We start from the raw sequence: 23,832 nt of genomic DNA, 5'->3' as shown, positions 1-23,832 counted from the left end.
TGCGCCTGTGTTGAAGATCAGTGAGGAAGAGGTTTGGCTGCCAATTCTCACCACCTGGGGCCTGCCCGTCAGGAAGTCGAATATCCAGTCGCAGAAGGAGGTCTCCAGTCCAAGATCAAGGAGCTTGGGGACGAGTTTTGAGGGAATGATAGTGTTGAATGCCGAGCTGTAGTCAATGAAGAGCATTCTCACATACGTATCTCCTTTGTCCAGGTGGGTGAGCACAGTGTGTGTCGCCATGGCGATGGCATCGTCCGTGGCCCTGTTTGGTCTATACGCAAACTGAAGAGGGTCCACAGTGTCAGGGAGGGAGGAGCAGATGAGAATTTTGACTAGTCGCTCGAAGCACTTCATGATGACTGATGTCACTGCGACAGGACGATAGTCATTTAAACAGGTTACTTGTTTAAATGATCCATGATGCTTTGTGAAAATATATTTTTGGGTAGTGATTAGCATTCACAAAGGTTCTCGATCAGCCATGCTCCTATGACACCACCCTCTATCAACACAGGTCCACTGGGAGACTCGGGAAAAATTAGCTATTTTCCATACTTTGGAATCCATATTTCAATAAAGACAGACATTGATTACGAAATTCACCATCATCTCCAGTGCACCAGCATGGTCAATGGCCTCTGAGGGTTCAAATATTTCAAAAGCAAGACATCAAACCAGACACAAAACTCATGCTTTATTGGGTTTCGGGATCCTTGGCCTCCAATATACCTGAACTAATAATACTACCTGATCTGCTAAATTTCAGATGCTCTCCTTCATTAAAGGAAAACCGCGTCTCCCCGATTCCAATGAGACTTTGGTGAGACTTTCTCATAAATTAACAGAAGGGGTCAACGAAGGAAGAACAGTTGATCGGCTTCCAAAAGTTGTTTTAATAAAATAGCACCGAATAGGCTTTTCATCAAACTGAAAGACATTGAAATAAAATGGCTGGGCAGAACATTGTCCAATGGAAAAGGTGAAGAAAATATATTTATTTGACCAAAAATGCAGAATGGAACTTTGGGGCAATTAGCTGTCGCTGGGGATACTTCTTTTGCAATATATGTATTCTTTGACCAGAAGGCATGGTGTGAAATTTAGAGGATAGGAACTAGATTTAAGGAGACATGACAAGGTGGGGAGATGGGGAACAGGTGGAGCTTAATTCTGAGAAACATTTACATTTTGATGGGATGAATGGAAGAGAGTTTCAACTGGAGGGCACCATACTAAAAGGGACACATGAACAGAACAAATATGGGATGCATCTGGAGAGTTCACTGGAAGTATAGTGAGTAACACATCTGCCAACTCCCCAGAGCCTCCTCACCATCGACAAGGCTCAAGTTAAGAGTATGATGGAATACTCTCCTCTTGCCTGCATGTTCAACATCTACAGCACTCAGGAAGCTCTACACTCTGCAGGACTTGTTAGGCACTACACCAACAATGCCAGATTGTTAGGTGCCATGCCAACAATCTTTCACTTACTCCACCAACGACTTGTACTGCCCTCAGTAGCAGCAGTTTGTACCATTTACATGTTGCAGTTAAGCAACTCACCAATGCTCCACAGACAACACTTTTGAAACCCCCGTCTCCACCAGCCAGCAGGCCAAGGGCAGCAAATGCATGGTAATACCACCACCTGGAAGTTGCCCTCCAAACCACACGCCATTATCAATATGTTATCAGTTCTATTGGTGAACCCTGGGTTACAATCCATGGACCATTTTAAAGTCACACTTGGGTCCAATACTTCACCTGGGCTCCTCCCCCTGGTGGGACGACTGCCATCCATTCCACTCTGTTGATTTCCAGGTGAATACTGCGGCCAGTGTGGGGCCGCACACCGCCTCTGACAGGCCAGGTGCCCGATGGGTAGATGCCCCTAGAGATGATCTGACACTGTGCTGCCCTCACTGGGCGTCATGGCACCTGTTGTGGAGGCTTAAGTCCTTGTTGCCTCCATGAACGTTTGACTTGCTGCACCAAGCAATGACAGGCCGGCAAGAGCATGCTATGCGTCCAGGGGTCCTCAAACACATCCTCGAGCCCCTGCTTCTGCCTGTTAATCTCCTGCCAGTGACGAGGTTGGAAAAATGCGTGTGTTTCGGGAGGCTGATATTGGATAGCCCAGGAGACCAGACAGTGTAACTGGGGCCACATACTGGGTACATTGTCCTGGGAGATGACACTGACAGTGACATGATAAGGGATATTAGTGGCTCTGGCGAATTCTGCGCAGAGGTATCTTGAGGTACCCGTCGTAAGTTGTCCAGGTCTTCCAAGTGTATAGGAGGCGGGGATGACTAGTAGATCACCAGCTAACGGACAATTAGAACCCTGGTGATGGAGTTGTACCACATCCATGTACCCCTCTACACTCACCCCATTTTCCAGCACTTGGTCCATGGCCGCCTAAATAATTAAATATTCGGAGTCTTTGCCTTCCCTAACTTTTCAGCAGTGTGTTCCAAATTCCAGCCACCCTGTAGGTGATAGAAATTCTTCTTTATATCCCCTGTCAACCATGTCCTCTCTCTCTCGAGTGACAACCAAAACGGCACACAATATTCCAGATGTGGCTAAACCAATGTACTAAAACTTCCCTGCTCTTAAACTCAATTCCCTCGTGTATGAAACCTAGCTTTCTATATGTATTTTTCACCTGACTATCTGTGCTGACACCTCAGAGACTTTGAACTTGTACTCTCTATTCCACAATACTTTGAAGGGGCTCCACCTTTCATTTATTTATGTGCTTGTTTTATTTGACCTCAGTGAAAGGAATCATTTGCACTTAGCAAGATTACATTCCACCTGCCATCGTTCTACCTAATCTAGCAGCTGATCAATATCATTCTATAGCCTCACTAGCCTATTCACTATTCAGATTTTGTGTCAACTGCTTTTCAAATTTTTTAAACTTACTAATTGTATCTCCTGTATTTCAAACAGCAAGGGTCCCAGTGCTTACTCCAAGTGTCCCAACCCGAAATGTCATCCGTCTATGTTCCCCAGAGATGCTGCCTGACCCACTGAGTTATTTCAGCACGTTGTGTCTTCCCCAGCACATATGTCCTGTGTCCTACTATCATCTTGGGATTCTACAGGCATTGTTTCTGGATATGTCGCCCATGTGGGACCATGGAAGTCCAAGGAAACCACATCAACTGTACTGCCCTCATCCTAGGAACCTGAAGGTATCCCCACTTCAGCACTATTAATGTAGACTGGAGGGTGTATTCCACCCAGCTTCCCAAAGACAACGACCACAGTCACAATCGTGGACATAGAGTGGAGAGAGTGGTGGGAATGAAGAAGTGGGGACGGGAAGGTGAGCACAGGGGAGTGACCACAAGGGAGTGGGCACAGGGCGGTGGGCACAGAGTTCTGGAACGGAGAAGATGGGACGGGGTCGGGTGGTGGGTATAGGGGACAGGGCAGCGAGGACGGAGGGATAGGATTAGGGCATTGGGCATGGAACGGAGGAGCCCCAGTCACTGACAATATTGACAATGTGAATCAATTTACAGATGTTAAGAGAAGTGATGCAGAAAAATGGCAGCAAGGCAGAACACCAGCCTGGATAGCAGCATGAAGAGAGTCCATGGGGAGGGTGGAGGAAAGCTCAGGGAGGGGGGAGAGTCTCGGGGAAGGTGGGGGCAGACCCTTGTAGTGGTCAGGGGGGGGATATAACTCATCATAAAATGCAATAACGGAAAACCCGCCAAATAGTTCAAAAATGGCAGTGCATGCCAGGAGAGAGAGAGAGAGAGAGACATAGAGAGAGAGAGAGAGAGAGAATACCAGGTACAAGCTGTGGTTGCAGCTGCTTTAATTATAATGACTATGAGCAGTGGAATACCAAATAGCAAGCAGCACTGGAAACCGGGAGGGGCAGGCTCTTGCAGGCAACAGCATGTCCTGCACACTCCCAACAACAACGTCACTGCTGGATTGCTCAGAGGGCAAGCTACATATGTCCTTCGCACATCCTGAGAAGATTAGCAGGCAACGAGTGACTGGCCTCTCACTCCATCTCATATCAACACCATCACCGCCATTCTCTTGAGGCTACTTAAACTGAAGCATTTGGTTAGGTTTTGCAAGCAGCGGTGTCAGCAGCCGTGCCAGCCGACCATCACGGGGCAGTTTGTACACAGAAAGCTGCTGATTGCACAAAGTACAGGTTGACACAGGGGGAGAGGAACATGTTTTGGAGTGGTCTTTGAGCTCAGTCAGTTCACACCACAGTACTCTGGTCTGTTTAATACACCCGTGTTTCCTTGCCCTCTGAGCAGGTGATAAGGCCCAAAGATGGTGTCTGTTTCAGGAAGCTACCTCAGTAACAACAGCTGGGAGCTTTAGCGCTACACAGCTGCCAACCTGTGAGCAGCAGGTTTTAAACAGTAAATGCCAGCACTGGCTAAAAGCCCTAGGTGATTAATCAACAGTTCTCTGTCATACTCCAATCATTGATCTTAACTCGTGTAGTGGAAGTGAGGGCTAACGTGGAATTAGCAACCAAACTCTCCATTCACATCGATGAGGGAGGGCAATCCAAGAAATCTCTAAATTCCACCTTCTGTTATAGTTAGCTGGCATTTTCTGACAGCAATATCGCAGAGAAATGTATCTGCAATACTAGTATTAGTCGGTTCTGGGTACCCAGGTTGTGTGTATCACTGTGATACAACCTGGACATGCTGCCATGCTCTGTAAAGCTGTCAGAGAGAAAAATGTTAACTCTGTCAGCACAAAAAGTTGACAGTCAGCAAAACAATTTGCTAAACTCTTCAAGTTCCAGCCACAATCGTGAAGTGGTGGGTGTTACTTTGGCAAAGTTAAGATTGCATCATCAAACTGCTATAATTGTACCCTCATTGATAATGCCCACAATGACCAATGATCATTGCAGGTTTTTTTAAAACTCACGGTGGCATCACTGTGTGTCGAGCATCCGATCTGCTGGCTGCATACCTGTCAGTTAGCTAAGCCTTGGAAACCATGGGGTCAACAATTTCCAGAAATAATTTGATGTCAAAGTACATTAAATCCACCCCTCCAATGTTGCGCTCTCTTGGGTTAGTAGTTACATAAATACATGGCTTTTCTACTTTAGAATTACTGAGGTTCTGGACATGATGGCAATCTATATAGTCTAGCAATAACGGTTAGTCACAATGCTCCACCATTTCTGTAGCAACTGGAGAAGGCAAAGAAATCAGAAACTGATTCTAAGGCTGCAAAAGGCTTTGGGTTCAGTTGCAGCTTAAAGCACACCGTCAAATAGGGACCAGAAATTTAGCAGACAAACCACACCAGCACGTCTCTCAAGTATTTGCATATTGCATACTTATGGCATAAGAATTCCTGAGTTAATTCTCAACAACAAAGTCTGGAAATTCTTTGTAAATCTCAGTGACGATCAGTTTGTCCATCTGGCATGCCTGGTCATTTTCTTCCTCAGCCAGGATTCGCTGGAAAGTGATCTGCAGGTCAGGGAAGCGGTGTCGGTGGCAGGTGTAGTCAGTTGTGCGGATTATGGCGTGCATCAACGACAGGTACTCCATCCTGATCTGTGGGAACAAGTAGGAGAACAAGTATTGTGGGTGAAGTCCACCACAATTCACACACAAGTTCAAGACATGTACCAAACTATTCCAATTTACAGAAGCCAATTAACCTACAAACCTGCGCATATTTGGAATGTTGGAGGAAACCCACGTGGTCACAGGTAGAAGGTACAAGCTCCATATAGACAGCGCCCATAGTCAGGATCGAACACAGGTCACTGGAGCTGTCAGGCAGCAACTCTACCGCTGCGCCACTGTACCACCGGTGATTAGTTTCATTTACCATCATGTTCGGCACAAACATTGTGGGCAAAAAGGCTTGTTCCTGCTATGTACTGTGCGATGATCAAGGCTAACTCTGATATTTTGGTATCCTACTTCTTGGACTTTCTGTAAACTCTTATCTCTCCAGGGACTCATTTACTGTTGTGTTGTGTCTTTTCATTTTTCTAAAATGTAAATACTGGTTCTGTTAGGTTCTGTTTTGTTGTTTTTGCACAATCCGCAGGCATTGCCACTTTCATTTCACTGCACATCTTGTATGTGTGTGTGACTTGACTTGACTGGAAATAATGATAGTTCAGCATCTGGCTCATGGAATAATGTTTGCACGTTTCCAGTCATTCTAAGAGGTGTCTATTCTCCCTCATCCTTCCCACTCACTGGCTCCCCAGTTCCCAGGCTCCCTTCCCAACAGTGTCCTGGTTTGCACATTCACATTGTTTCCCTGCAAAATATACTATTACAGTGTGTGACCAAAGAAATAATCAAATAAGAGTGTTCTGCTATTAATAGAGATACCATTTAATACTCCCGGTTCCAGCATGTGTAGTTTCTTGTGTCTGTGAATGGACACCACCACCACGTCGCCTCACACCCCCATTTTTGCCTGTCAGTGCCTGTGGTTACTTATGGGGAAGGGAAATCACTGGCCAGGGGTTGGTCCAGTCCAGTAGAGGGGATTCCATGGTTCAGAAGAAGAAAGGCATCTTCGAGGCACATCTGTAGAAAGTCTCATCATTGACAGGAACATAGAACAGTAGAGCACAGGAACACCATATTTGGACAGGATGCCTGCATCAAACATGATGTCCAATTAAACCAACCTCCTCTGTCTGCCTATGATCTATATCCCCTCTATTCCCTGTATATTCATGTGTCCATATAAAAGCCTCTTAAACGCTATTATTGTGCAGCTGGCAGAACTGGTGTCTCTCTGTGCCAGAGACCGAGGTCAAAACCCAACCTCGAGTGCTGGCTGTATCGAGTTTGCATGTTCTCCCTGTGACTGTGTGGGTTTCCTGTGGATTCTCCGGTTTTCATCCACATCCCAAAGACGTGCAGATTCGTCAGTTAATTTGGCCTTTGTAAATTGCCTCTCGTGTGTAAGGCATGGATGAAAAAGTGGGATAACATAGAACTAACGTGATCAGATGGTTGGCGTGGACTCAGTGGACCAAAGAGCCAACTTTCCAGAGCAGCCTATCATGTGAAACAATATCAAAGGCCTTGCAGGTCCAAATAGACAATGTTTACAACCTTGCCCTCATCAATCTTCAAAATACTCAATCAACTTCGCAAGACACTATCTCCCATTGTAAAAATCATGAGGAGCATCAGGTGATTGCCCAGTTTGTTTTCCCAGGGAAGGATGAATCAAACACTGGAGGGCATAGGTTTAAGGTGAGATATAAAATATTTAAAAGAGTTCTGAAGTACAACTTCTTCATACATACGGTGGTGAGTATATTGAACGAGCTGCCATAATACATGGTATGATAAAAACATTTAAAAAACATTTGGGCAGGTGCAGGGATAGGAAAGGTTTAGTTGGATTTGAACCTTTGTGGGTAAATGGAACTAGCTTAAATGGGCATGTTGGGCAGCGTGGATGAGTTGGGCTGAAGGGCTTCGGTTTAGAGTCATAGAGTCATACAGTGTGGAAACAGGCCCTTCAGCCCAACTCGCCCACACCGGCCAACAATGTCCCAGCTACACTAGTCCCACTTGACTGCGCTTGGTCCTATGCTGTATAACGCTAGATGATGAGCTTTCCATCACAGGTGTCGGGGCATGTTTCCATGCTGCATCATTCTCTGACTTTGAAAGTTCTGGTGAATGCCAGCTAGTTATAATGGTGAGAAATCCTTTTTAATCAACTCAGTGTCCTGACCTTTTCTCCCGGAGAGAGGTCCGATGCCTGCCGCACGATTATGTCGATCATAACCATCATGTCGGTCCGGTAGAAGATTCTTGCAGTGTCTTTGTCAGCAAATACATCCTGCAGGAACTTGAGCACCGAGTGGGGTGGCTGTGGCTGGTGCTTGAAGATACTGACAGGATCATCTGAAGAGGCAAGGGAGAGGTGGACATTACCTTGGTGCACAGAACACATCTTAGAAACAGTTCAACCTTTGGAAGTTCATGGTGAAAGGTAGTCCTTGGTGGTTGTTGTGTGCAGTTACCCTTTCTTTGATAGTTTGTGCCACGTGCTAATTGTTGTGGAATAAATTAAAGCATCTTATAAACCAGTGACACCATGGGATCACTGCATCTATTTGAGAGCCAGCATACATGTGGTCCAGCTTCACATATGCAGATTAAATCACTTTTCCATGAACCAGGACATGTACTTCCAGTCTCTCATGAATTGCCCCCACTCACTTCAACATATTTCCTGTACCATGCGCTGATCCCCAAACCCCTCCACATCCTGCAATTTATTGATCTGTTTTGAAAGAACTTCACAGCCCACCCGGGAGAGAATTTCAATGATTCCCCTGCCCACTTTAGCACTAAAGTGCTTATCCCCTACAGTGAAACAGTGTCCATGCTCCTGGTCTTCATTCTCCCAACACACACCCGTCCAATCCCTTTTAGCAAAGAGCTCTCCTGTCATTCTTCTAAACTGTGGAGAATGAAGTCCCAGTTTACTTTGCTTATGTGCCGCATGACAAATCAGCAGTGAATCGTCACCACATTCCCCCCGTGGCAAGTAGATACTTCACTGGGTGAAGGGACCAATATGTGTTATCATCAGAACTCCAGGTGCTGTCCCACCAGAGTTCCAGGTGCAGTCTGACCAGAGCTCCAGATGTGGTTAAAAAGAGCTCCAGATGTGGTTCCACCAACGTCCGCGACACCTCACATACCCACCAACAACTTCAATTACCTTCAATATCTAGGCGGCCATTGCCTAATCTTTACCAAGGAAGCCCAGTGCCTTTATATCTCCATCCCCCAACAGGAACATCTCAAAGCCCTCCGGTTCTTCCTTGAACTGAAACCCAATCAGTTTCACTTTATTAACACTCCCCTGGTGGATGGTGGAACTTATTCTCATCCTCAACAAATTTTCTTTTGAGTCCTGTCGCAGAGAACAGCCTATTTACTGATGTTTACTACAAATGCATCACTCCTAGTTACCTGGATTACACCTCCTCTCACCCTGCCTTTAAGACGCTATCTCCTGCTCACAATTTCTCTGTCTCCAGCACATATGTTTTCCATTCAAGGACATCCAAGATGTCCTCTTGTTTCAGTAAATGTGGTTCTAACCCCCCCCCCCCCCCACCCCCCCACCCCCACCCCCCCCCCCCCCCCCCCACCCCCACCCCACCCCCCCCCCCCCCCCCCCCCCCCCCCCCCCCCCCACCCCCATAGATGGATCCCCACCCGCCCACTTCTATCTCCTTCCCCCAAAATCCATATACAGGATTTGGATCCCAAGAACCAAATCCGCAGAGGGGCCTGCATGCTGTATCTCTAAACTAAAAGTAAACTAAGTGCATCTGAGATTGTAGGCAAGAGTCAGCTGGAAAAAAACAGGATAGAACTTGACTCATTCCTCCAGCTGCTCGTTCCATACATCCACCACCTTTTGTGTAAAAACGTTACCCCTCAGGTTCCTATGAAATCTTTCCCCCCTCAACATAAGCCTATTCTCTTGTTCTCATTTCCACTACTCTGGGCAAATGATTCTGTGCATTTACCTGATCTATTCCTCTCATGATCTTATACACTTCTATAAGCTCACCCCTTGTCCTCCTGCGCTCCAAGGAATAAAGTCCGAGCCTGTTCAATCTCTCTCTATAGCTCAGGCCCTCGAGTCGTGGCAACATCTTGGTAAATCTTCTCTTGACACTTCCCAACAACATCTTTTCTATAACATGGTGACCAAAACTGAACCCAATACTATAACTGTGGCCTCACCAATGTCTTATACAACTGTAACAAAACCTCACAACTTCTCTACTCAATACCATGACTGATGAAGGCCATGGACAGAAAATCTCTTGACCATACTATCTACTTGTAATACCACTTTTAAGGATCTATGCATCTGCACTCCAGGATCACTCTGCTCTACAGCACTCCCCAGAACCCAGCTATTCACTGTGTAGGTCCTGCCCGTGTTAGACTGCCCAAAATGCAACTCCTCGCCTTTCTCTGTATTAAATTCCATCACCCATTTCTCTGCCCAACCCAACTGGTCAAGTTCTATCTATAATACCTCCCACTTTAGTGTCATCTGCAAACTTGCTAATCATGCCTTGTACGTTCTCAGCTAAATCATTGATATAGATGACATATCCCTGAAGCACACCACTGGTCACAGGCATCCAGACCAAAGAGCAACCTTCCATCATCACCCCGTTTCCTTCCCTTAAGCCAATTTTCTATCCTGTCAGCTAGCTCTCCTTGGGTCCCATGCCATTAAACTTCCCAGAGCAGCTTACCATGTGGAACCTTGTCAAATTCCTTGTTGAAATCCACTGATACAGAGTCTAAAGCTCTGCCCTCATCAACCATTTTGGTCACATCTTCAAAAAAACTAAATCAGATTCATGAGACACAATATTCCATGTCCAAAATCATGCTGCTATTGCTAACTAGCGCTTGCACTCCCAATCCATGCATATCTTATCCCTCGGAATACTCTCTAGTAACTTTCCGACAACAGATGTTAGGCTCACTAGCCTGTAATTCCCAGCCTTTTCCCTGCAGCCCTTCTTAAATAGAAGCACAACATTTGCCACTCTCCAGTCTTCCACACCGTACCCATATTTAATGTACCCATATTTAATGATGCTTCCCACAGTGTCCTCGATTATATCAGATGAGGCCCGGGAGATTTGTCTACCTTCATACACGTCAGGACCTTCAGCACCTCCTTGATCCAAACACTGACAGCTGTCAAGACACTTCCATCGACTGCCCCAAATACCCCGGTCCTCAAGTCTTTCACCAAGGTAAATACTTGTTAAGAACCTTGCCACATCTCCTGTGGTTCCACACAGAGTTGACCGTTTTGATTCCATTCTCTCTCTGGTTAACATTTTTCCCTTGATGTACTTATAAAATATCTTGGTACTATCCTTATTATTACCTGATATCCTTAATATTATCTGCAGAATATTATCTGATACAAACTTCTTGGAGCTAAATTCAGAACCAGCCATGGGCATGATAACCCAGCAGTTAAATCACCATTTGGTTAACACCGAGGGATGTATAATCTGGGCACCAGGTTCAACTCTCTACGACTGGAATTTAAATCCTGTTTCATAAGTACACAATAGATTTATTTAGATATAGCAAACAGGACAGCCGGTAATTGGGACAACACGTTAATACACCTGCAAGAAGCGGAAGAGAGTTGGCCTCCAAGTCCTCAACATTAACTCCAGAACCCATGAAATCTCACGGCATTGAATCTAACATGGGCAGGGAAATCTCTTCCTATTTAACCACTTCCTTTGCCCCCCTTCACCCAATGAATCAGTGCTTGTCCATGTTGAACACCCCTCAAAAGAGGCACTGTATTTAGTTAGGGCTTCAATATCCAATGACCAGTATGGTAAGACCACGACTGGGCAAGCAGACCGGGTCCTGAAGGATATGGCTGCCAGCCTGGGACTGTGGTAGGAAGTGGGTGAACCAACAAGAGGGCTAAAACTATATGACTCATCTTCACCTATCTACCTGTGACAGATGCATCTGTCCAAGTTAGCATTGGTAGAAATTACCATTGCCAGCCACCACATGTAGGTTCTCCTCCACGTCATAGACCATCCTTAGTTGGCAATATATTGTATCGTTTCATCAGCACCTGGTCTAAATTTTGGAACTCCCTGCCCCCGAGATCCTTGAGAACTTCTTCATCGGATGTATTCATTTGTATTTCACCATTGCTTTAAAAGTGGAAACAGAGCATAATGATTGGGTAAACATAGAATGTGCTGTTTTTTCAGTTTTGCTGTGTGTCGTTGTGACATATATTGTGCTTGCGTCTCAAACAATGCAATTAATATACAGAGGGATGTGGGAGTCTCTGATCACATGCAGAGTAAACATAATTAAAACTATACCTCCAGATATGATGCTCACCTGCTCGATTTAACAGCAGCAGTATTTTCTCAGTGAACACCTTCACATTTTCTCGCTTAACCAATGTCTTCATGATGATGTTGTTGGATGGCACTGTAGGTACAATATAATTCAGTTAGCACAACACAGAGAGACACCGCTTTTACTCCATCACTTGTCAACTGCGGTAGGTCCCTTGGTTCAGACGACTTCCAGTCCGAGTACATTAGAGAATCTCTTTTTAAGGGAATGTTTAGGTCTTCCGGGGAATGATTAGATCTGCAAGAAAGCCTCTTGGTGGCAACATCGCCTGTTGCTCTAGTACATGCACATTCAGCATTGAGCATTCTTTTGCCATGTTTTGGTGAATATTTTCAGAGTGTGCGCTGGCAATTCAACCCGTTCCACAACGACTTTCCCTGAAACCTAACCTACCCAGATTCTCACCAACTCAGCCCAGATTCTACCACTCACCTGCACGTAAGGGACATTTAGCATTGACCAATTAGCTTATCGGCCTGCACATGTTTAGGATGTGGGAGGAAAGAAGAATCAGAAGGGTGGGGGGGAGATCGTAAGTGATAGGGAGTATAATTAGGTAATTTGGCCCATCAAGTCTACGCCATTCCATCATGGCTGATCTATCTCTCCTTCTTAACCCCATTCTCCTGCCTTCTCCCCATAATCTGACACCTGTACGAATCAAGAATCTATCTAACTCTGATTTAAGAGCTATCCACTGACTTTGTCTCCACAGCCTTCTGTGGCAAAGAATTTCACAAATTCACCATCCTCTGACCAAAGAAATTCCTCCTCATCTCTTTCCTAAAAGAACGTCCTTTAATTCTGGGGCTGCGACCTCTAGTCCTAGACTCTCCGCATGAGTGGAAACATCCTCTTCACATCCACATCCACATCCAACAGAGCCCACATTGTTAAGGGGAGAACAAATACCACATGGACAGCACCCAGATGTCTGATGCACAGGCGACATTAATTTGATTATCAGGACAAAGGTGTTAATCAAACCAGGAAAATCGGAATACTGATGAAGTGGGCAATTTGAAATAAAATCTGAAAATGTTGGAAATACTCAGCAGGAGAGGTTGCCTCCGAAGAGAGAAACAAAGTTCATTCTTCAGGTCAGAATTGAAAAAGAGAGGAAAATATGTTAGTTTTAAGTTGCAAAGAGAGTACCACTTAATAACACCACTAAAACTCTGAGAAGGCAATGATTTCTATAATGGCCCATAAATGTTGCTTTAAAAACCAAACTGTGTGGATTTATTTATTGTGGAATTGCTTTTAGTTATGGACACAGAATATGTCAGCACTTGTGGCACGAATGGGTAATCTGGATAAGTGAAAATGGACGTGACAATGGGTTATTATTTATTGTCCTTGCTATTTGGTTGCAGTTTACTACAGAGAGGAAATACAGTGATTCAGCTAGTAGAATTGTTGCCTCAAAGCTCCATAGATCTGATGAGTCCTAAGCTCTGGGACTGTCTAAGAGTTTATATGTTCCTCTTGTGACTGTCTGGGTTTCCTACGGGTGCTCCAATTCCCTTCCCTATCCCAAAGACGTGTGGGTGAGTAGGTTAACTCACTAATGTAAATTGTCCTTAGTGTATAGGTGAGTGCTGGAATCTGGGATGGGGGAGGGTTTATTGAAAATGCAGGGAGAATAAGTAGCTTTGGGTTGGATTAGTAAACGGGTGGTCGATGGACAGTGCAGACTCAGCGTGTTTGTTGCTGTATCTGTCTGACTGCAACTTTTCCTCCGGGCTTGGATTTATCCTCAATATTTTAATTTTAATTTTGAGCACTGAAAAAGTGTTGTGCACTTATGCTTACATTTTGGCAATAGACAATAGACAATAGGGGCATGAGTAGGCCATTTGGCCCTTCGAACCAGCACCACCGTTCACTGTGATCATGGCTGATCATCCACAATCAGCACCCCATACCTTTTTTTTTCCCCATATCCCTTGGCTCCGCTATCTTTAAGAGCTCTAGCTAACAATCTTGAAAGCATCCAGAGAGGCAGAGAATTCCACAGATTCACAACTCTCTGGGTGAAAAAGTGTTTCCTCATCCCCATTCTACATGGCCTACCCCTCACTCCCAAACTGTGGAGTTTCCGCTTTCTGTTCATCTGCTGGGTGTCTCTCTGTGATTATTCTTATTTGGCAACATTTGCAGAGCATGAAAACTGGGCATTTGGCCGCACAGTGGCAAAGCTGTGGAGTTGCTGCCTTGCAGCACCAGGGACCTTGGTTCGATCCTGACTACGGGTCTTGTCTGTACAGAGATTTACGTTCTCCCTGTGACCTTGTGGGTTTTCTCAGGGTGCTCCGGTTTTGTCCCACACTCCAAAGATGTACAGGTTTGTAAGTTGATTGTAAGTTGGGGAAAATTGTAAAATCCCTAGTGTGTAGGATAGTGTTAAGTGTATGTGGTGATCATGGTTGGTGCACACCTGGTGGACCAAAGGACCTGTTTCTATGCTATATCTCTAAAGTAAACCCAGAGCAAACCCACAAGGTCACAGGGAAGGTAGACACAAAATGCAGGAGAAAATCAGTGGGACAGGAGGCATCTCTGGAGAGAAAGAATGGGTGACGTTTCGGGAGTAACGCCACACAAGTATTTTGTTGCCCTCAAATGAAAGATGTGTGAAACATATTCATTTAATTGATGAACATAATTAAACTTTCCAAAATGCAATAAATATTTGATATGCATTGTGTCTATGAAATCGCAACTGAGGTTAAATGAATTCATTTCCCCAGAAAGCACTCTGGGTGCCAGCTGCAGGCAGCAGCAGCACCACCTGGTGGAATCCAATCTTGTGGCTGTCTATCCGCCTTCTATTCAACATCAAAATTACAAAATTATCGAACTGGATTCTAACATCAAATGTACACCTTCAACGTTATTTTCCCACTTATTTAGGGAATAACCAAAAGACAATACAATATCAAGTAAAGCTAGAACCTGCAAGACCTGAGAAAGGTGTAGGCTCCCAGGAGAGGTGACATTAAGGAAAATAACTAAGTGGTAGAAAACCCCCCACAAAAAGCATCTATGTGCAGTTTCCGCAGGGAGAACACATGCGGAGGTAATATAACATAAGACTGAGGTGAGAAAAAACGTTTTCACCCAGAGAGTTGTGAATTTATGGAATCCCCTGCCATTGAGGGCAGTGGAGGCCAAGTCACTGGATGGATTTAAGAACGAGTTAGAGCTCTAGGGGCCTGTGGAGTCAAGGGATATGGGGAGAAGGCAGGCATGGGTTATTGATAGGGGACGATCAGCCATGATCATATTGAATGGCTCGAAGGGCCGAATGGCCTCCTCCTGCACCTATTTTCTATGTTTCTATACACATGATGTAATGGGAGATTGGTCAAAGGAAGGACATTGGGGCTGAGGAAGGAAAAAGGGGGAAGCTGTCCAGGCTTTCCCTGCTCATAATTACAGATTAAATCATTATAAAGTGGGCAAATCAACAGTAACATAGAATGAGTGAACGCTGGCGATGAATTAATGGCATGCTGAATAAGGAGCATGGCAGCAACAGGAGAGCGGAGTTTCCTGGGCAGAATGGTGGTAGTGGTGAGCTGTGGGAGAGTGAGCGACCAGGGACAAACGGGAACTGCACGACGGCAAATAGTGAAAGTCTTGGATAAAATGGTTGCGAAGAGGATGTTTCCTCTAGTGGGAGTCTAGGACCAGAGGTCACAGCCTCAGAATTAAATGACGTACCTTTAGAAAGGAGGCAAGGAGAAATGTCTTCAGTCAAAGGATGGTGAATCTCTGTAATTCATTGCCAAAGAAGGCTGTGGAGGCCAAATCAATGGACATTTTTAAGGCAGAAATGGCTAGATTCTTGATTAATATGGGTGTCAGGGGTTATGGGGCATAGGCAGGAGAGTGAGCTTCAGAGTGAAAGATAGATCAACCATGATTGAATGGCGGAGTAGAGGGAGAGGTTGCGCAGGCTAGCACTTTATTTCTTGGAGTGCAGGAGGATGAGGGGTGATCTTATAGAGGTGTATAGGTTGAGGGGAATATATAGAGTAAATGCATGGTTTTTTACATGGAGTTAGGGAATTAAGAACCAAAAGACATAGGTTTAAGGTGTAATGGGACAGATTTAATAGATTTAATGGTTGTCCCATGCCCACTGAGGGACAACTTTTTCCCACAATGGGTGGTGGGTATATGGAACAAGTTGACAGAGGAGGTAGTTGAGGCAGGTACTATTAGAACATTTAAAAGACATTTTTGCATGGCAAGGTTTAGAGAGATTAGGGCCAAGCGCAGGCATTGGGACTAGTGTAGGCATCTTTGTCAGTGTGTACATGGTGGGCTGAAGGTCCTGTTTCCATGCTGTATGACTCGTCATCTGTCCCTAATCACTGACACTGCACAGATTGTCTGTCCCCGGCCACTGACACTGGTACACTGGGTAGATCATCTGTCCCCAATAGTGGCACTGATACACTGTGCCTCATGAGTGGCCTAGGTGGTTCAAATGGTGCACAGCTACTGCAAGCACATTCAAAATGGCTGAGTGCTATAACATGTGTGGGGGGGGGGGGGGGGCTCCTCTCCATACCTTCTCCATGAAAACAAGGAAGCAATAAATGTTGGATGTCCTACATCCCAAGAAATGAATGAATTATTAAACAACTAATAATCTGAGACTAACGCACCGAGCATATGGAGATTGAAAGAAAGCAGGACGTTCGTAAACAAGTCTGGAAGTTGTTCAGTGGAATCAGAGAGTAGTCCATCCTCAATCACATCCAGGAGAAATTGGATGAAATCCGAGTTTAAGTGTTCTGCAAACATAGGTGTGACATTATTTTATTTCTACGTTGATCTATAAAACAAGGTAAATCTATAAAACAAGGTAAAAAGACTTAAGGCTTTTGCCTTCCATCACAGTGAGGAGGTGCCTGGTGAACTCACTGTGGTGGATGTTAAATTTGTGTTTATTGTGTGTTTTGTTATTTTATTATATGTATGACTGCAAGGCAACAACATTTCGTTCAGACCGAAAGGTCTGAATGACAATAAAGTTTCCAAGATTCCAAGATAAATATATTAAAAAGATTATTGGAAGACTAGGTTGCCTATGATTGGAGCTTGATTCTGGCCCGGATGGGGCAGCACGATGGCACAGTGGTAGTGTTGCTGCCTTACAGCGGCAGAGACCCGGGTTCAATCCTGACTACGGGTGCTGTCTGTACAGAGTTTGTTCGTTCTTCCCATGACTTGCGTGGGTTTCCTCCGAGAGTTCCAATTTCCTCCCACTCTCCAAAGTTGTACAGATTTGTAGGTCAATTGGTTTGGAAAAATAGTGAAATGGTTTGTAGCATGTGTAGGATAGTGTTGGTGTACGGGATCACTGGTCGGCACTGACTTGGTGGGCCGAAGGGCTGTTTCAGCATTATATCACTAAACTAAAAATAACTAACAGATGGGAACATTGCTGCAGTGAAGATTAATTGGACTGACTGATTGTAGTTATTTTATTTTCACAGAAAGAGGCGAAGAATTTTCTTGGCTCGTACAAAATTATAAGGCTCCAGCTTGGAATAGACATCAATAAGCAACAGCCTGGACTCAGTGATTAGAGGAAGATGGGGAGAATGGTTTCAGTTTGAATGCATGCCTGAGATGATGGCAGAGGCAGAAACCAACAGTATATGCTCAAGTGTTCATCTTTGTTGCCAGAAACCTAGAAGGCCGAGAATTAAACTGTAGGACATAGAATTAAACTGGATATTTTTCCTTTAAGTGCAACAAATAGGGACTAAATGGACAAAAAGAGGACAGCTGCTGTGATGGACTCAGCAGGTTGGATAACATGTATGGAGGGAAATGGATAGATGATGTTTTAGTCCATGTGTAGGAAGGAACTGCAGATGCTGGTTTAAACCGAAGCTAGAGTAACTCAGCAGGACAGTCAGCATCCCTGGAGAGAAGGGATTGGTAACGTTTCGAGCCGAGACCCTACTTCAGTACATGACTCTTCATCTTGATTGAAACGAGTAGAGACGAAGTAACCAAGATTCAAAGATTGCGGAGGGGGCTAAATGGGTTCACTTTTTGTTAAATACTTCTCTGATTTTATGATTCCATTCTTTTCCTTTGAAGAGATAGTATATCTGGAAGACATAAACCTTTCAAAGGAGGGAGACAAGGTAAAATGGATTATTACTAAAGAGAAAGACAGACCATACCAAAATAACAAGGTAGCCAAATGCCAAGCATTAGTAGCCACTAACCTTTCTAGCTGAATGTCGACACTAAATGTTGGAGTAACGTAGATCTCTACCAGTAGCTCGACCAGCAAATTAACTTTTTAGGAATCCAGCATTTCCAAGTCCCTTTACACTGATTTCTGAATCTTCCCCCCTTTTTGAAAATAGTCTACGTCTTTATTCCTTCAACCAAAGTGCATGACTGTATATTTTACTCTGCTGTATTCCATCCGCCACTTCTTTGTCCACTCTCCCAACCTGTCCAAATCCTTCTGCGGACTCCCTTCTTCCTCAACACTACCTGCTCTTCGTATCATTTGCAAACTTGGCCACAAAGCTATCAATTCTATCATCCCTATTATTCACTATAATATGAAAGGTAGCAGACCCTTGTGGAACACCACCACTCACCAGCAGCCAATCAGAAAAGGCCCCCCTTTCTTCCCACGCTTTGCCTTCTGCCAGTCAGCATTTCCTCTATCCATGCCGTTTCCTGGCCTCAAATACCACGGGCTCTTAACTTGTTTAACAGCCTCACGCGTGGCACCTTATCATAGACATTCTGAAATGCTCTATGATTTATAATTACTCCTAAAGACTCCTTACTGATAAGAAAGCTGTGCCGCCCCTCATTTACTGGTAAAATTCAGTACAAATGTCCATCTTCTTTGAGCTCAGTGTCACTGGTCATCTTTGTTCATTACTTCATGAGAAATTGTGTTTTGGGTCTGCAATGGATCCAAGATCACTAAATCGGTGCACAGCTAACGCACGCACATTCAAAATTAATGAGTGACCGGAACTCAGCAGGCTTAGTACGGTAATAAGGAAATCATAGCTGGCCCAAGATGAATAATGGTAAAGTCCATCAGCTAACCATTTCCAGTGGGTAATGTGGAACTTGCACAAGCTGTGCCCTTTAATGCTAGTTCAAATGTTGCCACATTATTGTCTGTAGCATGACAATTGGCCACTGTCTAAATAGACGTATCTGCTTGGTATCCGTCAGTTTCACATGGGTAAAGGCAATGTTCCTGAACTGAGTGACAAAGAAGAGATTTCAGTTTAAACCCTGTTTAAACCCGATGCTTACACGGTTGTCCTGTTAGAGAAAAGTAGCTTAACTGGGCTAGTTATTTGTGAGCAGTAAGCCATGATAAAACAACTGTGTATTTTTAAGGATTAAGTGCAGACTTCCAGATACGTGCCCCAAAGAGTTCTACATACCATAATGATGATACGGCAATGGTTCCCCCATGGAAAACACCATGGTGAGCAGCAATGCAGAGTAACACAACTTCTGATGTTCTGCAAAACAACAAAGCACAATCAAACACAGCAGTCAGTTCCACTCAGTGTTCATTATCATTATCATAATCCAGTTTTTTTTTAACACAAGCCTTGCAAATCATCGACTCCTGCTGGGCTTTATAGTTTTCAGATACACAAACCTACCTTTGGTGTCAGACTGCATGTCTCGTGCAAGTTCCATGGGCAGCACAGAGTTTGCCAATGTGGAGATGATGGCTGCATCCAAGTTACACATTGCTCCAAAGCACTTCAGTAAGAACAAACGCAGTGCAACCCTGTGTTCCTTTGACAAAACAGAGCAAAATATAAGTCACACTACAAATGTAACACTGGTATATATAATAATCCCCATTATTTTATTTCACATTTCCAGCATCTGATATTTCTAGCTTTTCACCAACAGCATGCATCACTTCAGCACTGATGTGTTTTCCTGTTCACTACAGGGTTACTGGATTCAACAGGGCTTCAGTTGCAGCTTTTTGGAAATTCTCAACGAGTAGGTGATTCAAAGAAACGAGCATTTTCATTTCATTTAGTTTTAAATAGACAGAACTGAAGAATAATTGGGCTTAAATTCAGTAACATATTCGGCTAGATTTTTTTTTCTCAAAAAAGAGATGAAATTTCCTTTTTTTGATTTTGAAAGAGGCAACTGTTGTTAATGCATGGTCTAAGAAGCAATCCAAGCCTAACCAACAGGTTGTAAATGGGAACAGTGTATAAAGGGACGGAAGTGCTGATGCATGATTCACAAAAAGTTAACTGGCAAGTTGAATCATTAGTAAGGAAGGAAAGCATTTATTTTGAGAGGGCTAGAATATAAAAACAGGAATGTAATGCTGAGGCTTTACTTTACCTGAGAACAGTTAATATCTGGTAGGTATCGCTGCCAGACGTGGTGCTGGAATCTCTATGCAAGGCATAGATATAGTCCTTATGCAAGCAAATGGGAAAAGTCTAGACCAGCGCTTCTTAAACTATTTCAGCATTATTCACCCTTGATTCTTTATCACAAAATTTCATTCACCCTCGACTAAATTTGGTTTTTTGGTAAGTTTCGTCTTATTCTCCCTTGTGTATAATTTTATATACAATTTATTTTGTCACATGAGCAAAAAACATAAATCAACTCATTTCTTAAGTGTTTATTTTATTCAACTTTTTGAACGTCCTAAAAATATGCAAAGAAAACTAGGACTGAAAAAAATAGTTTAATATTACCACTGGACTTGGAAAATCATTCTATTAGAATGATAAAAAAACATTCCAACGTCTAAACACTGGGCTTCAGCCCCATCCTACCCTTCCGGGCTTTGATTACTGCAATTTTTTTCATGGACAACTAGCTCAAAAAACCATGGAGTATGTGATTTAATATATTAGTATCCAACTAATATAACTTTCTACAACTCTCCCCGACGAAAGTTCACAATACCGCCAACTATCAACTTTGGAAACTAAATTGCAACACAAAGTAAAGTTACAGTTCGACAGTTGCCTACAGCGAGCCTCCAGTGATGCCATTTATACATTTATGATCTCACTAGCTCATCTGGTCTTCCCAAAAAGGTTATATTACAGTAAAAAAAATTGGAAATATCCTGCTACTTTGAAATTGGAAAACCATAGGTAGAGAAAAAACCCATCAAATTTCCAGCTCCAGTGCCATTAAATCTAATAAGAGCTTACTTTATTGGCAATGCCTTTTTTAAGTATAGAGAAAAAACCAATTGATATCTGAATAAATTAAATCATTCACCCTTCATTCACCCCTCTAGTTTCATTCACCCCAAAATAATTGTATTCGCCCTTGGGTGAACCATTCACCAGTTTAAGAAGCACGGGTCTAGAAGACCAAAAAGTTGACATGGATCTGGTGAGCCTATTTCTGTGCTGACCAACTCTGGAACCTTTGGCATATTGGCCTTCATCAGTCAGAGCTTTGAGTATAGAAATTGGGAGGTCATGTTGTAGTTATATAAGATGTTGATGAGGTTGCATTTGGAATATTGTGTTCAGTTCTGGGCACCATGTTGCTGGGCAAGGTTTTGTCAAGTTGGAAAGGGCGCAGGGAAGATTTACAAGGATGTGGGCGGGGCTCAAGGGTCTGAGCTATAGGGAGAAGTAGAGCAGGCTAGGATTCTATTTTCTGGAGCGCAGGAGAATGAGGGGTGATGTTATTGAGCTGTACAAAATAATGAGAGGAATAGGTCGGGTAGACGCAGAGTCTCTTGCCCAGATTTGGGGAATCCAGAATCAGAGGGCATAGATTTAAGGTGAAGTGGGAAAGATTTAATAGGAATCTGAAGAGGAACCTTTTCACACAAAGGGTGATGGGTGTATGGAATGAGCAACTGGAGGAGGTAGTTGAGGCAGGGACGATCGCAATGTTTAAGAAACAATTAGACAGGTACATAGATAGGACAAGTTTAGAGTGATATGGGCCAAACACAGGCAGTGGGACTAGTGTAGATGGGACATATTGGTAGGTGTGGGCAAGTTGGGCCGCAGGGCCCGTTTCCTCACTGTATGACTCTAGAATATAAAAGATGCTCCATTCTTGCACTCCATGAACATTCTCCACATTCCATGGTCTCTGCTTTGGATTCTTACCATTTGGTAATAAGCAATAAGCGAGAGAATTGCTTCAAAGTGACTCTTCTTAACCATCCTTTTACAGACTTCTGGATCTGCATCCGTCTATGAAAATAAAGAACAGGAGTGAAAGTAGTTTGTGATGGAAATCTCTTCAATACTCAGCACATGCTTCAGACAATATTTGCTATATTTGCAAAAAACAAATAGGACAAGGATTAGTAAAGCAGAAGCAAGAAATAAACAGATAGTGAGATCAAACTGACCAGCCTAGTTCCCTGTGATTGATTGCCTCCATGCTTCAGACCACAACCGTCTGAGCTTTATCCTGCCCATCCTGAGGTTATGATACCCAATCATCCATGGAGACTGACTGACCATCAGCATCTGCTGTTTGTCAATATTGGACATTAAGAAGGCCATTCATCAATGCCATTAGTGCTCCTTTTCCTCATCCTCACCGAGTGGGTAAAACAGCTATAAAAATAGCCGAAAAATAGAGGAAAGCAATTCAATCCACCTTGATCCACAATTGTATTCAACCATGGATGAAGTGCTCAGCACACATTTACCTACATTTTTTTTCTCGATCACTTAATGTCTTATCAATCCTGAACATTGCAATTTATCTCCAATATTTCACCTTCCACAACTCTGTGCGGCAGTTGCCTTTTGTTTCCTGATTGCATCAGAGAATATCCAGATCTTAATTTGAAAACCTTGACCTCATACGGTCATACAGTTAGGAAATTGCGATCCAACACGTCCATGGCTTGCAAGATGTCCCATCTAATCTCAGCTCGTTTGCAGCTATTGTGCCCAAACCCTCTAAACCTTTCCTATCCATGTACCTGTCCAAGTGCCTTTCAAATGCTGCTCTACAACCTGCCTCAGCTACCTCCCCTGGCAGCTTGTTCCATATACCCACCAACCTCCGAGTGAAAAAATGGCCCTCAGATTACTATTAAATCTTTCCCCTCCAAATCTGGGTAAAAGATTCTATGCAATGATCCTATCAATTCCTCTCATGATTTTATACACTTCTATAAGCTCTCAGCCTCCTGTGCCCCAAAGAATAAAGCTTTAACATGCCCAACCTCTTCCCATATCTCAGCCCCTCTAGTTCTGGCAATATCCTCGTAAACATTCTCTTGGATCTTGCTGCTTACCCCATCCCAGCAGTTTGGTGTGATCCACCAAAAAAAATGGATTCATTATACCTATTCTGCAGAATCCCTTCATCGATTTGACTTGAAGAGTCAGTGTGCTTGTCAGCACGCGGTTGATACCAGAGGGATGCCCAGAGTTTGCATTGCAACCACTGAAACCACCAGTCATCCAATTGCAATAATTTGTAACCTACAATTCTATCTTATATATCCAGCACTCACCAGAATGCCCAGCAGTTCCTCCAGGTAGCACGAGATAATGCTCTCATCCTCATGCAAAGCCCAGCTCCTCTGTTGTGTATCATTTTTGTGTCTTGCCAGATCAGCAAAGATTACTTCAAGCCGCTGCTCATCCTGACAGACTTGTCCCCTGGGTAATGCTGAACTGAGGTCCTGCGATAAAGAAGTGATAACTTGAGAAGATTTCAAAGCAGATTCTCCCAGAGGTCCCAACAAAATTATCTGTCGAGCCATTCAAGCACAACTGGACCAGGCATGTCAACACATTGTGGAACAACA

General features: G+C 43.9%; 1 protein-coding gene across 1 annotated transcript in view; it reads right to left on the bottom strand.

Annotated features, from left to right (window-relative positions):
* Nucleotides 1-3,815: 3,815 nt before the first annotated feature.
* The window catches only part of LOC129704624 (NCK-interacting protein with SH3 domain-like), a 95,822-nt gene continuing 75,805 nt past the window's right edge, over nt 3,816-23,832 (bottom strand). Inside the window, exons 6-13 of the mRNA XM_055647878.1 lie at nt 23,536-23,706; nt 22,163-22,249; nt 19,691-19,829; nt 19,463-19,543; nt 16,679-16,807; nt 11,976-12,068; nt 7,759-7,931; nt 3,816-5,588 (exon numbers count right to left, since the gene is read on the bottom strand). Of these exons, the coding sequence (XP_055503853.1) occupies nt 5,388-5,588; nt 7,759-7,931; nt 11,976-12,068; nt 16,679-16,807; nt 19,463-19,543; nt 19,691-19,829; nt 22,163-22,249; nt 23,536-23,706 (1,074 nt within the window). The 3' untranslated portion in view covers nt 3,816-5,387. The remainder of the gene's footprint in view (nt 5,589-7,758; nt 7,932-11,975; nt 12,069-16,678; nt 16,808-19,462; nt 19,544-19,690; nt 19,830-22,162; nt 22,250-23,535; nt 23,707-23,832) is intronic.

This window comes from Leucoraja erinacea, chromosome 16 (genome assembly GCF_028641065.1).
Source record: "Leucoraja erinacea ecotype New England chromosome 16, Leri_hhj_1, whole genome shotgun sequence".
Classification (NCBI taxonomy): domain Eukaryota; kingdom Metazoa; phylum Chordata; class Chondrichthyes; order Rajiformes; family Rajidae; genus Leucoraja; species Leucoraja erinaceus.
This window is presented reverse-complemented; position numbering and strand designations above follow the sequence as displayed.